The sequence below is a fragment of the Silene latifolia genome, chromosome 9, assembly GCF_048544455.1.
Source record: "Silene latifolia isolate original U9 population chromosome 9, ASM4854445v1, whole genome shotgun sequence".
Lineage (NCBI taxonomy): Eukaryota > Viridiplantae > Streptophyta > Magnoliopsida > Caryophyllales > Caryophyllaceae > Silene > Silene latifolia.
The window spans coordinates 9,985,406-10,000,740 of record NC_133534.1 but is presented as its reverse complement, the minus strand read 5'-3'; the positions used below and the strand labels follow the sequence as shown (position 1 = coordinate 10,000,740).

Below are 15,335 nucleotides of genomic sequence, written 5' to 3'. Positions count from 1 at the left end.
AATGTTGTTGTATTAGTTACAATGTGTGAATGGATGTTATGATGGTAACATCTATGAATAAACATGGCGACAAATGAAAACGATATCACCTAAGTCTCGAAATATAACCATATTTTAAATGTTACCATATATTAGTCGAAATATGTTACGATATATTTTGTTTGAAGGACACTTTTAATGTAAAGTAATGGTAAAGTTTCATACTCATTTCGCAAATTCGTATGCAAATCTATGAAGACTTAAAAGTGGACAAAACAAAGTCCGACGTTAGACAAATCTCGAAGCAGTTGGAGGTGCAAACAACAAAGAAATTGGAGATCCTCCAAAGGTTGTTACCAAGAAAAAAATGAAGAAGGCACAGGCCATTCATGGACTATTATCTGTTTAACTGCCAGTTTGTAATAAAACTTATGTTTATTACTTGGTGGTTTGTTTGGGGAAATGTTATTTTGGAATAGAATTTTAGTCCCTCTTGATGTCAGACATCTAATAAAATGTTTATTTTGTGACCACCTTAATAATTATAAAATGTCATCATTATCTATTTAAATGTGTGCATTTTTTCTTAACAATTGTAACTATGTTATCATAAACATCTAAAAAAGTTTTAATTTTTGTCGAATATATGATCACTAAAATTATAAAATACTTCAAAGAGTAGTATGTGACCATAAGAGAATACAATGTTATCATTTACGAGACTATAGTAGTATTACCTTCAGTTCTAAAATACTACAAAAAATTGTTCGTTTAATTTCTAATGTTACTATAAGAAAGTACATTGTTACCATTTGAGAATGTATATAAAATTGTAATTAGTTGGTAACAGATTTATTTTAAATAGTAACATAACATAATGTTAATATAAGATACTAATACGTGACCACATCAGTAGTAAAATACTACATACTTCGTTCTTTTAATTTCTAATGTTACCACAGAGAGTATAGTGTTACCAATTAAATTATATTGGTATTCTGAAATGATTTCCGAAATGATAGCATACATAGCTAAACTAGTGACATACTGGAGTGAAATTGTAACATATTTAGTTAAACATAGTGATATACTATAATGAAATGGTAACAATTTGAGCACTTGTGCTTACGAAACGTACGCTGACAATGTTATAACAACCTTACATCACTATACAACATGTACTACCTAAAACGTTTTCCCCAAAATGTGGTCGGATTGTTATCATATACCCTAATGCCCTTCTGCGCCTTTTATATCAGACACGGAAGAACATTGTACGCGAAACTGTTAGCTGCCCGCATCTCAGTCCCTTTCTTAGCCTTCTTCTTTCCCAAGTTCTTGTTTTTTTTTTTACGTTGATTACGCCCGTTGTCGTACAACGTATAAGGTCAATAATAGCAGGCGCCCGCAACTCTATAGTTGGTTGATCTTCGTCCATATTAAGGGACACATATGTGCCACTAACATATCCGATGTCTCGTTGCTGGTAAATATGAACACATTATCAGCATATAAACTTTAGATGTTTACACATTAACATTTAATGTAACCCGTTAATGGGTAGAATGTTACCATCTTAGTTATACCATTAAAATCTAACTGTACAAAGAAGATGTGATTGAATTTGAATAAAGACTTATTATAATGAACACATATATGCATTGAGATGGTGACATGAAAGTTTGTGTAAAATTTTATAATCTAAGTCAATAAATGTAACCATGTACAATAAGTTTCTTTGATTTAAATGAATCTTATAATGGTAACATATATGAATGAACATGGTGACATGTGAGTTTGTGTTAAAACTGTTACCATCTTAGTAAGTATGTTTTGCCACATTACAGAATGTGTGCCATAAATGTTACCACCTTAGTAAAATTATATCATCTTAGACTGAAATGTAACCATAATAACAATGCTTAATTGGTATTAAAAATGTCAACAAATTAGTGGCATTATTTATGCAGGAATGTAGTGACATAAGACAATATGTCAAATGTAACCATGTTAGCTTATGTTCTTACACACTAACATGGTAATATTGTGACACATTCTCCTTTGTATGCATATTCAGGTAATAACATTTTCACCACAATCAAAAGATGTGCGAAGTTGATCACATTCACATATATAGTCATTATGGTGACAATTGTATAGTAGACAAAGATAGGTACATATTTCTGATAAGGTGGTCACATTCACATACATGTCACCATGTTTAGTCAATTATGTTAACAAGTTAATAATATTTGTACGTTCCTAAAATATAAGTACATATCTTTGATAAGGTGGTCACATTTTCAACAATCACATATAATTCACCATGTTTAATAAATATGTTAATATGGTGACAATTGTATAATCGACTAAGATAGGTACATATCTCCGATAAGGTAGTGGTCACATTCACATATCTGTCACCATGTTTAGTCAATTATGTTAACAAGTTAATAATATTGGTACTTTCCTCAAACATGGTCACATATTTGCAAAAACATGCTCACATTTTCAACAATCACATATAAGTCACCATGTTCATTATATTATGTTAACATCCTAAGGATAATTTGTAACACCAAAAACATAATATTATTGGTACATATCTTTGATAAGGTGGTCACATTTTGAACAATCACATATATGTCACTATGTTTAGTCCATTATGTTAACATGTTAAGAATAATTTAAAACATAACATTGACACATTCCTCAGCTATGGTGGTCACATTTTCAACAATCACTTATATGTCACCATGTTTAGACTAAGTTGATATGGTGATAATTGTATAATCGATGGTGACAATCGAACAAGGGTGTTTTATTAAGAAATGATATCATCTTAGTCTAAACACCCCGAAAGATTAGTACCTATGACAAGAGCAATCAAATTTAAAACTTTGGTTAAAATGGTAACACTGTACTCATAAAGGTGGTCACACTGTACACTAAAATGGTAACATATATGACTGACTGTTTAAACTTTTCAAAACGCATTTTATGCAACGTTAAATTAGTGTAGAAGTCGGTTTATAGACGTATTTGTGCTCGCTATTTTATGTTAATATTCATAATCAACTAAAACCTTCAATTAAAACAGTAAGGGGGTAACATTTTTAACACAAATCAGATGTCACCATGTTTATTCATAGATGTTATCATTATAACATTCTAACTAATATTGCTACATTTAAAACATGATTACATTTCGAGACTAAAGTGGTTACATTTTTAACACAAGCCATATGTCACCATATTTATTCTTAGATGTTATCATTATAAAATTCATTCAAATCCAAACAGACATATTGTTTAATGGTTACATTTCAATCTAAGGTGATAACACTGCTACAAAAAATCCCCAAAGTCACCATTTTTACTCGTATATGTTTTCATTTTAAAGGCTTTAAGGTAAAATCAAACAAATCGTATAATAATTACATCTATCAACTAAGGTGATAACATTCTTAACACAACCTCATATGTCACCATATTTATTCATATATGTAATCATTATAAGAGACTTTGAGGTAAATCCAAACAAACATAAATAAAATGGTAGCATCTCAGAGTACGTACAATATTACCATTGCATAGAGAATTAAACCAACTCAGTTGCAAAATAAAATAAAAATAAAAAAAACACAACCTGGGCAATAGTGACAAATTAAAGCAAATTCATCATCTAAATTAGAACTCTAAACCTCTATGATTTGGATAGAATCCTCATTTTTTTGACATAATAACTCAGATCTGCACATCAAATATAAATAAAAAAAAATCCAATAAATCAAAACACAAAAGATTCCTACCATGTTTATTCTTTGGATTTTATGTTAACAAAACAAACATTTTGATAATCTTCCAAAAATAATTAGACAAAAAAACGAATCTTAATGAAACAAATGTGACCATTTTTTACAAATTATTTGTTAAACAAAATACCCCAACAATATTTTACAATAAATAACTAAATAAAAAATATCACCATAAAATCAACATGTTAAACACAATACCTTCCATATTTTTTTCGGGGTTATCCTTTTTGTAGGATGAAGATTGTACAAAGGAGATGTAATATGGAGATGAAGATTGAAGGCGGAGGAGGAGGATGAACATGTGGAGAGATGATTTTTTTTTCCAGTTTGTAATAACATTGTGATGAATTGATGATGAGTATATTAGGGTTTTTGGAGAGAATGAAGAGAGACATAAATTAAGGGCTTTTTTTTCCCAGTTTGCAATAAGATTATGATGATGATGATTACGATTGATAGGGAAGATGGAGATGATTTTGCAGATCTTGAGGATGAATATTAGGGTTCTTAGAGAGAATGAAGAGAGAGGGTATGAAAAATCTCAAATTGTAATGTAACCGTCTGTTTGCATAGGGAAGGAGGAAATTTTTTATTATTGTTTATTTTGCATTGTCAAATCAGTCCTCTCAATTATTATTTTATTTTCTAGCAAAGTGGGTCAACTTTATCCATATTCTCATAATGTGGTATCAACCCGACCCGTCTTCAGCTTGTGACGGATAGCTTCCGTCACAAATGAGAATTTGTGTTTACTGAAATGACGCTACTTCACCTGTAATACTTATAATACTCCCTTTATTTCGTTTTTATCACCATTATTTTTTCAAGTTGATTAATTTTTTTAAAAAAGTTACGAGAGTTTTATAATCTACACCGTTTTCAACAATTCAATATCGACATAAGCTACAATTTCTTAAAAATAACCTCACAAATTGTCTTTTATAGGTAATGTAAACAATCTGAATAAGCCAAGTATTCCTCAAGAAGAAAAGGCAAACCTATACCTACAAGAGCATACTAATACAAGCCGAAAATTGAAGGAATAATCAAATCAAATGCAATAAAAATGAGAAACTAAAACTCAAATAAACTGCAAAAAAAAAAATGATGGCACAAAGGATGTGACTACAAAATAACTTTGGAGTCGTCACCGTTGAGGGATAAGTTGTTGGCAAGTTTGACAAGAGCCGAGACTGAGCTCACTTCTTCACCCCCTCTTCCCTTCTGCAATCAATCATTGGCGCATATATTATTAACGATATTACATAAACAACGATATAGTGAAGTCATTTCCAATTCATATCATTTAGAAACGAAAGGCGTAATATCAAGAATTCACGATATCTGACTCACTAAAGTAATTCCACTCCTTTCTAAAAAAAAAAAAAAAAAAAAAAAAAAAAAAAGTAGCCTATCGACCCCATCTGACATCACGGTCATTTGAAAACACTCTTTATGTTGTCTTCCATGGGCATCGATTTAGAATGATGTCTGAAATCACACAACCGCGACCCGTACGAGAGGATTAAACAAGTGAACTAACTACTGAAATGGGAGGAGTATCATTGTATCAAATTACTAACAGCAAACAGCGAGAAAATTGAAAACATTTAACAGGCGATTAAATGAGATAGCACGTAGACTTACAGGAAGGTCTTTATTTCCATATCTATCTGTAGGATGGGAACTTGATTTGTTAATTCTTCCCATTTTAAGTGCTTTCTCTCGATTCTCATAGAAGTCGAAGTCATCAAGAAGACATGTCTTTGATTTATAACTCTTGAAGATCTTCAGCATTTCTGATGCTTGCTTCAGCCCAACCTAAACGATTGTAAGAAAGATAATTACAGCATTAATACTAAAAGCGCACAAAAAAAAAAGCTATAACGATTTTACATTTTTACATGCCAGCCAGATTGGCTTGTCAGTCCGGCATGCTATAAACCAGCAAAAAAAAGTAAGATAACTGATTCAACATTTTTGCCGTCTTCTGAGGAGGACCGCATCTTGTAAGTTGTATGAAAATCATCCCAAGTTTGAAATTTTGTGACGGAAATAGTCCCACACCATGGTTACATTTTTGGTCCAGTTAACACTATAAATCATACGGGTTGATAGTTTGTTGATTATACAAATTATCTCAGCAAAAAAAATCTAGATTTCATATTAAAAAATAATTCTGCAAATCAGACGGTCCGAGTGCCCAGGACCATATTTCAACTGAAGGTTATTCCAGAGAGACTCGTCAAGAAAGAAGTTGTTGATAGTTTCAGAAACTAGCAAGTCAAACAGTACTAATGTTGCAGAATAGATGATTACGTAAGTATCATTTAATGCAGACACAGTCAAGGCATGGAGTTTAGCGGAAAATGCAACAAAGAATGCCGAGAAGGAGAGAGGTAGAACTTAATCACCTCCTGAGTATCCCTAGTGTAAGTAACGGGCCTATTGTCGTTGTTTTCAAGGATGATGTGCCTCAGCTGATTATTAGGGACATCTTTCACTATATGCCATTTCACTGGGAAAAATCCACACCATTTGTCCATCTGCCAGAAATCCATTGTCTTGTTGAAATCCACTTTACCTACCATCTCCGCCACACCAACAAACTGGCCACTTCCATTAACCTGGAATTACAACCACAAGCTCGCTCAGTCAGTTGCAAGAAGGAATTCACACAAACAGATTGATATTCAATAGCCGTTTAAAAAGGATAATGTAGCAAGTCCACTTCAGAAATTGTCTTTAGAATATAAAGAAGTAAGACAATGGCACGCTACATTTTCTCTGTTTCACGATAATGAAGCCATTTAAATAAGGCATTAGTGTATGGGTCAAGTAAGCGCATACTTCAGTTGATTAACAGAAGTTCAACGCGTGTGAGATAATGCATTGCAGCAATAATCTAAGACATTTATTGATCATCCAACCACGGATTATCTTGTTTTATACATAGAAGAGTCATTGTCACTTACCGAGAAGAAGAGAAACACTGGACATTGTTTGCCCGTTTCATTGGCTTTCACTTCGGCATCATGGAACGCTGCATCGAGCTTCTTATTTCCACTGGCAGTACTTGACCATACATCATACTTAATGGACTTGTGAACATCATCTTCACTATATGATTTGATGATGTAACACTTTGCAGCCTCATATTCAATCTGGAAATCAGCCGAGTTGTATTTTTTCATCTTATTAACAGCAGGAGTTTGAGATTCTTTTTCAGATGAGTCAGAGAGACTTCGGCTGTTGACCCGAGGACCACATGTAAGTTCAGTGGATGTTTCAAACTCGCTTTTTCGGTTCGACCTCAGCTTATCATTACCACTCCAAGTCCTGACATTAGGGCTGTAGCCCATTGCACCATGATTTCCATACGAGCTGTGTCTCTGGTAAGATAATTGCTGGCAGTTCCCTGCCTGATGGAAAGCATTTGTATAGCAATTTGCTGGATAATATGAGCCTGCCTGAGTAATGTCACAAGGAGATCCCTCAGTTGGAGCATGGTAAACATAATACTAGCAGAAACAATATTCTAGAATCCGGACACACATGAAAGTCAACCGCGTTGATCGAAACATATGCTCCACAGTATCATGATTTTGAACTTTCTCCATCCGTGAATGGGGAAAAAAATTTGTGATGGAGATGGTATTACGGATTATTACTCTTTGGTTATGGATTATAATGTTTTTCCATATTTCCAATGGAGCCAAAGACTTATTACTCTTTGGTTATGGATTATAATGGAATAAATCAAAATGGCTCACTAAAGTGGCTGCTCTTCTTTCTTTTGTGAAGTAGCGGTCCTTCGATGCAGTTCTCGACGCAATGTTCATCTTGGGTCATTCGGAAACAGCCTCTTTGTGTTGCTAACACAAGGGTAAGGCTGCGTACATCCGACCCCCCCTTACCCCGCAATTTGCGGGAGCCATTGAGGCACTGGGGTAATGTTGTTGTTGTTGTTGAATGGTATTACGGATTATTTAATTATACAGAGATCCTGTTAGCATATGTCATATGGTCACTAACAACACACTTCAAATTAGGACCAAACTGAAACAAACATGTGCAAGACGAAAATGTAAAAGCCACGTCCCTCGCCAACGAAGAATGCAAAAAAACACTTCAGAGTTGAAAAGAATATCGAGTCCCATCACTTGAGCAGACACAAGTGTGGTAGCTAATGCATAGACAACTCACACACGACGCCTTGGTAAGTTCCAAGATAGTCTCTTAACTTTTAAGTTCACCTATTCAGTATTCACATTATATGTCAACAACGGTTTTCCCTTAGATTCGTATGCATTCTTTTCCCAAAGGATTCAATACTTCTTTTTCTAGAAGAACAATTGTGTGTGAATTTATGAGCCAACTACAAGATTTCTACTTTCAAATAGAAGTAACGAGCACAACACAACCTTGTATGTCAACAAGTGAAAATGATTAAGAAAAGAGGCAAGGGCAAACCTTGTTCACCCTGGACTGAGAATAATTCGAATAATTCGAATAATTTGAATAATTTGAAGGAGCAACTGAAGGGCGTGACTTTGAATTCGAGGTTACCACTGACGGTTTAGTATTTAAAGAGCCATACAATTGCGACGGCTTTATGCCATTCGACCTGCTTGTTTGAGCAGGAGGAGGATTAGACCTGACAGTCCCTTGGGTAGTATTTGACCCATTTGAAGAATTTGCAACAGAATTTTGATCCCATGAATAACAAGGAGTAGCTTCTGCCCCGTAAGTGACAGTATTTTGGACATATCCTGTTGACGTATAATACGGCTGGCTTACAGAACCATCAGCACCCACGTAGCTCCCGCCAGCATAAGGATTATAGTAATAAGCTACTGAGTTTTGATCTGCTTGTGCTCCCTGAACCACAAGAGAAAGATTTATTAAAAACTTAAAACCATAGATTGTCATGAGAAATTAACTTGGAGCATCAATTAATGGAATAAATTAAACATATACAGTTCCTATGCATACCATATTTTGATGATCTCTGCCGTCATTGGATTGGCTAAATGAAGCATTGTAACCTGTAAAGAGGTAAAAATAGTCAAAAGAATTCCGGAGCCACGACAACATAAACGAGCAGAACATCAAGATAAGCACGTCAGGAAAAAATTAGATGTAAAGACGTAACAATGAATGAAAAAAGTAATGCAGAAATTATATCTGACAAGCCTGGATAGAATAGAAATTTAAGAAATAAAAATTGTTTGTAAAAATTAATTTTATGAATGACTCATTGTATGGTTTATCACTTCCTTAACTCTAATTAGCAGTATCAGCTGCTCGTCCCAGACAATCATCTCAAGAGAACTTGTTAATATCGATGTAGCAATGTCAAGCACATAATTTATCGACAAAGACAAATGTCATAACCATTGCATTTTTGCAAGTAATCATGGAAGATGAAATTATAAAAAATTAAAAATACAAAGGAAATTGTGATGAAATGATTGCAAGAAGTGCCCAAGTATACCTGGGTAATAATAATTGTAATAGTTAGCAGCTGGATTATGAGCATCGTGTGCTGAAGCAGACTCTTGGTCAATCTGCCTTATGATGCCGGAGGCAGCATTCTGAGGGGACGATGTGGCATCCAAATGAACCCCATTTCCGGGAACAGTCTATAAAATAAAACAATTTCAGCAGATTATAATGCACTATTTTCACCTAACGGCATCTTCTTACCAATCGAAATTTAATTGAAAAATGTTAGTTCGTCATTTAATTCTTTCCTCACCCAAGCATCTCATACCCAAAAGGTATTCAATCGAGCCCTACAGCAGCTCAAACATTTAATTCATTTCCCTGGCGTAAAAAAATCCACATAAAACAGATACCAACATTTCTCAGTATATGGAGTATAAGATGCGCTACTTGGTCAAAAAAAATCCTTGCACGTGACCTTACGTTTGAGGCTAATGACAAATGATACACTAAACAGTTGACAAGCACAACCTTTCTTTACAGCAATTTACCAATCACTCGTCAATTGTGTTTCTATGCTCTAGTTTAGTCTGTAAAACAAACCAATACTCCAAGAACAGTTCTCTTAATTCGCAAATAAATGTTACTCCGTACATATAATTTCAGCAATCTGTATACCAAAAGTCGAGCAACCTCATAGACTCTACTAATGTTGCAAAAGAAAAAAAAAAACACAAGCTGCACTTTTTGTGGACTTTGAAGTAACATATAGAGAGATAATGACATACCACAGCCTGCTCTGCGGAATTAGGAAGGATCAAACCAGAATCCACTCCATTCGCTGAAGTTGTCAGAGTAAAGAAAGAACAAGATCAAAGAAATGATGTTCGTAAAGAGCATAAGTGGTGGTAATTAACTTACCAATGTTTCACATGCGTCGTGATCTTAAGAAAATAAAAGCCTTACATGCAATTTCAACGACACTATTGGACACTATTGAACTTTCATGGGAATTGCTATTGTTATCTAATGCAAAATTTGAGATCTCTATAATAAAAGGCAACGGCAAGAAAATCACGGATTGTAACAACCCCGTTACAAGTTAAATTGATTTATATCTGTAACATTTTATCACACTTTACTCTGCATTCTTTACTCCACCTTTACCATCTTTTTAAAACAAATTACCACAACCACGAACTCTGCTTGCGTCCTTCCTTCACCAGTTGACCATCATAACCTTGAAAAGACTCTGTCATACACTAAAGAAGCTGTGTACTTGAACAAACATTGCCAAAGGCCACGCAAAAGAAGCTATAGGATATTACAACGAAATTTTAACGGTGAAGCAAACAATCGTCAGCATTAAAGGAAAAAGCGTCATTCTAAAGGATACATTTCTCAGCGGGGTTTCTGGAAACCATGCTTCCTCCAAATAACACCTAAAATCCACAAAAGTTTGCAAAATTATTGAGAAAATAAGCAATTGAATAATCATACAACCTACAACTAACTCAAACTCAATCTCTCTTTCCAACACATTAACACAAAAATTGTTAACATTAAATGAAGTGCACAGGCACTATAAAGCCATGCAACGGTCTCACACGATAATTTGTGTTTACGAAATCAAATTCATTCAAAACAGTACAGCTAAAAAGGGAAGACAGTGGAAGGGCAATAGGAGGGATAAATTCTATCACTGGCCAAAGAAAGTAAAAGATTCTTTCTTTTGACAGTCATAGACTCATAGTACGTAGAATTTAAGAATACCAATTAATAACCAATTGCTATACAAGGTGACATTACACAGCACCATTCAAGACGGATATTGCCGTCTTAAACAATATATGTGACTCGAAAAAACAGCAATAACAAATCTTTCATACCAATGAATTTGAACAACACAGAAAAACAGTAACAAATCACACACACATAAGAAAAAAATCACCCAAAATCTCTTTATCTAGAGTAACTACGTTAATTAAAGATTAAGAACAACAATGGTGTCTAATAAAAATCAAAACTTTGTCAACCAAATTAGAAAAAGATTAATTTAAATAACAATTGATTAAACAATATGACAAAATTAGAAAAAAAAATCCCAGAAATTACAAATCTTTACTATCAATGAATTTGAACACGACAACACAACTATACAGTAATAAATCACAAACCCCAAAACAAAACAAAAAAATACCAAGAATCTCTATATCAAAATTAATTTCTACATTAACTAAACATTAGAAAAAACAATTGCAACTGCTAAAAATCAAAACTTTGTCAACTAAATTAGAAAAAGATTGAAACCCAGATTGAGAAATTCAAATCCTGGAAAAGGGTATCAAAAACTTTGACATAACAACCTTGGTTTATTAAGTTTCACAAATTCTTGTTTAAGACGTCAATATCCGCCTTGAATTTAAAACGAGTCAACTATGATAATTACAAATCTTGAGTACACAACAAAACAGTAACAAATGACAATCCCAAAAAAAAAAAAATTACCAAGAATCTCTATCAAAATTAATTAACACATTAATAAAACACCAAGAACAACAATAATAGTAACTGATAAATATCAAAACTTTCTCAATAAAATTAGAAAAAGATTGAAACCCAGATTGAGAAATCCAAATTCTAGAAAAGGGTATCAAAAACATTGGCAAAACAACCTTGGCTTATTGAGTTTTCACAAATTCTTCTTTAAAACGACAATATCCGTCTAAAACTTAAAACGGGTCAAGTATAATAGTTAGTCTTTACCCAATATGCAACCTAAATTCAACAAAAATAGTAAGAAAACAGGGATATACATACAAATAAAGTGAACAAACCTGGATAAATTCTGATAAATCAGTAAATAATTATCAGAAGATCTGTATTTGGAACACTGCTGAAAAAAAGAGCAGTTTTTATGAAGGCGGTTAAGATGGCAGTGACCGTTTATGTGTAAAGAAGATAAAAGTGGAGTCTAAAACCCTTCAGAGTTTTAATCCAACGGTTTTTGGGAATTTTGAGGTTTTTGTTTATGTAGTTTGACCCGTCAGATTAGATTAGATGTTTCATGTGTGTTGTGAACTTGTGTTGTGTGGTGTTAACTTGGGAGTTGTGGACTGTGGTGTACTCGTATGTGTTTGGAAGGTTTTGGAAAGTGTGTTTGATTATGTGTGTTGTTCCACTTCTAGTCTATATTCCAAGTTTTATGGGAAACTATATATCTAATATACGCCTTAAAATTAAAATTAATTTCGGTTTGTAAAAATATGATATAAATAAGTTGAGTATATCTATTTTTTGAACCGTATTTTTTAGATTTCACTTATAAAAATTAAAACTGTTAACCCGGGATGACTATGAGCAACGTGAGAATTATATCTTTTACTAATATGCTCCATATGCTCACAGGTAGAGTTGGACTTCGGCCCGGTTCAACATGGCCGGGCCGGGCAGAACACCGGGTGGGTTGGTAGATGGGGAGTCCGAGCCAATACTGCGGGTTGTTGGGGTATGGGCTGGACTGGGGGAGTGATGGCCCTGAACCAGGCATGTTAGGTAAAATGGGCAGAAAAGGAGGCATGTTAGGCAGGCTTGGGCGGTGTGGGATGGGGGTGATTGGGCCTAGGCCCGACCCGGCTTGGGTAGCGGGTTGAGCGGGCCATGAGAGCGGGTCAGCGGGCTGGGAATTAGAAGGCCCGGTTGGGCGGGACGGGGCCAACTCGCACGGTTGTCGAACTCTACTCACAGGTTAGCAGTGATAATTATACCCTCTATTAGTTAAAAAAAAAAAAAGGAAAAATGTGTATTGCAACAACTATGGGCTTGTGTTGGTTGCCACAAGGGAATTAAAGTTCCTAGGAACTTTATGAATTTCCAATTTATGTGAATTTGCAAAAAGTGTTTGATTTGTAGTGGGAAGTTAATTCACGTGGGAACTTCCAATGACCAAGGGGCATGGTAAGTGACTTCCCACATGACGGAGGAAGTAAAATCATGTGGGAATTCTACTTCCCATGATTTTAACAACCAAACAACATCATAGTTTTACTACACTTTCTAGAAAATTTAAAATCCCATGATTTTAATTGGCAGCCAAACAAACCCAGTTCATAGACTATACATCTAAGATAGTACCTCTTATTGTTTATTTTTTGAGTTTTATTTTAAAGTTTTTGAGTTCTGCTTTAGTATAAAGTTTTTAAGCACATTTACTAAAACAAAAACTATATTTATAAACGGTAATATGCTCAGAAAAAATGTGTATATGCTCAAAAACTACAAGGTCTGAGGTACTACCTCAGATACGTAATCTTTTTTTCAAACAAACCTTATATACTATCATGTTCGAGTATATCATCATGATATATCCCAACCCCTATGCTCACCATTCTACGGGTGGTCATGCCATCAGCCTCTTCCCCTAATCGTATCAACATAGCCTTCACGACCAACATATAACTACCATTTATCCCTACTCTACCACTATCTCCTCTAACCAACCCGACGGCCATGCTCACTCCTCCACCCTATATATTCACCCATCATCTATGTATGCACCATTCTTCCCTTCCCTTCCCCCCTCCTAGCAAACTCCCCACCACCACCACTACAACACTACTTCTATGTTCTAATCCACCCTTACGCCGGTTGCCAACAATCACCATCCACGCCACTAGCCACTCAACTAATGGATATATAAAAGGAAATGAAAAGAATAAAATGATCAAAAGTATATTGCGTTTCTAAAATGCATACTACAAAATTAATACCCATATCTATTATAGTCATAGATATATAACGATCCTAGTCAAGGTCAATTTAACAACACTGCAAGTCTGTAACCATTAACCTATCTCAAAATAAATTGTACATTTGTACTCAAAATTTCCCAATAAATAAGTGCACATATATCACAAACTTGACCAAATATGTCTTAGTCTAGTGGTTAAGATGAAGATATTGTGGATAATATGTCCCAGGTTCGAATCCCCCCTCCCCTCTATTATAATGCGACTAAGTACACGCTCCGATTGACAAAAAAAAAAAAATATATCACAAACTCGATATCTTAAAATTTTCCCGACGCAACACAAATTATAAAATAAATCCAAAATAACCCAACTCAGACAGATCGACCCAAATATCATGTTTTGAGGCCTAGTTCAAAACTTGTACAGAGTATACTAATGGGAAATATAAAAAACCACCCCCATAAGTTTGATATTATGTACAATTAAACCCCTTAACTTATAAATGTAGCAAATAGGCCCCATAAGTTTCTCTTAATGTGCAATTCACCATATATCTTATTTTTAATAATGAAATTTATGGATTGTTTTGGGTGATAATTGGTACCCAAGATGTGTGAGTCTAGTGGAATTCCAGGGTAACCATGAACACTTTCCTGAATTCCTGGGGACCTGACGCCCGGAGAGGGAATAATCCCCGCGGGAAAGAACTCACATGGTACAGGCGCCTAGCAGGGTGGGGTCCTGTATCCGGGGAGGATCCAACCTCCTCGTCATCAAAAAAAAAAATAAAAAAAAAAAATAATGAAATTTACTAAATTAAATATATTTACTATTATTAAAAGTCAAAATTATTGATCAAATATTAATCCTAAAATTCCTAATTATTAGAAAGCATGTTCAATTTTTTTTTTTTTGTATTTTGGTGAAAAAATATTCATAATATGAGAATTTTTTTTTTTTTTTGAAGAATAGAATTTTTTTTTTAGTCAAGTTACAATGAAAAGTAACATGCCCAATTTTTCTTTTATCTTAAATTTGGTTCACATTTTTTGTTGAATATGTAAATATTATATTTAATTTTTAGTAGATATATTTAAAATGATTTTTATAATAGAAAATAATAGGTTTTTGTTAAAAAAAAATGGTAAAAAAATTGATTTGGGCTTAATTGCACATTTTTGAAAACTTATGTGATTAATTTGCTGCAAGTGAAACGTAAGGGGTTGAATTGCACATACTACATACTTCCTCCCAATCGTTATAATATTCCCCTTTGATATGGGCACGATACTTAAGGAAAAGTATTAAAATATTAGTAAAAGAGTTGTGTGGGGTTGGT

At 34.0% G+C, this 15,335-nt stretch overlaps 1 protein-coding gene and 1 long non-coding RNA gene across 3 annotated transcripts; both read right to left on the bottom strand.

The window, feature by feature from the left end:
- Positions 1-969: 969 nt before the first annotated feature.
- Positions 970-4,408, bottom strand: LOC141602414 (uncharacterized). Its single transcript, XR_012524435.1, has 2 exons — positions 3,996-4,408; positions 970-1,462 (listed from the first exon to the last, which is right to left on the bottom strand). It is a non-coding gene; the product is annotated as an uncharacterized LOC141602414 (long non-coding RNA).
- Positions 4,409-4,706: 298 nt separating this feature from the next.
- Positions 4,707-12,425, bottom strand: LOC141599061 (uncharacterized). 2 transcript variants are annotated; one of them, XM_074418947.1, is made up of 10 exons: positions 12,083-12,425; positions 10,642-10,687; positions 10,034-10,086; positions 9,295-9,442; positions 8,793-8,845; positions 8,271-8,678; positions 6,773-7,267; positions 6,212-6,424; positions 5,445-5,618; positions 4,707-5,021 (listed from the first exon to the last, which is right to left on the bottom strand). In XM_074418947.1, the coding sequence occupies exons 2-10, from the start codon at positions 10,667-10,669 to the stop codon at positions 4,923-4,925; spliced, it is 1,671 nt and encodes a 556-aa protein (XP_074275048.1). In that variant the 5' UTR covers positions 10,670-10,687; positions 12,083-12,425; the 3' UTR covers positions 4,707-4,922. The 2 variants fall into 2 exon arrangements, with proteins under 2 accessions (XP_074275048.1, XP_074275049.1); XM_074418948.1 differs by having other exon boundaries at positions 8,280-8,678; positions 12,083-12,276.
- Positions 12,426-15,335: the final 2,910 nt, after the last annotated feature.

Coding starts and splice junctions, on each gene's coding strand:
- LOC141599061 (XM_074418947.1), bottom strand. CDS start 10,669: ATGGTTTCCAGAAACCCCGCTGAGAAAT. Junction 8,846..9,294: donor TTACAATTATTATTACCCAG/GTATACTTGGGC, acceptor ACCTCTTTACAG/GTTACAATGCTTCATTTAGC. Junction 6,425..6,772: donor CAGTGTTTCTCTTCTTCTCG/GTAAGTGACAAT, acceptor TTGTAATTCCAG/GTTAATGGAAGTGGCCAGTT.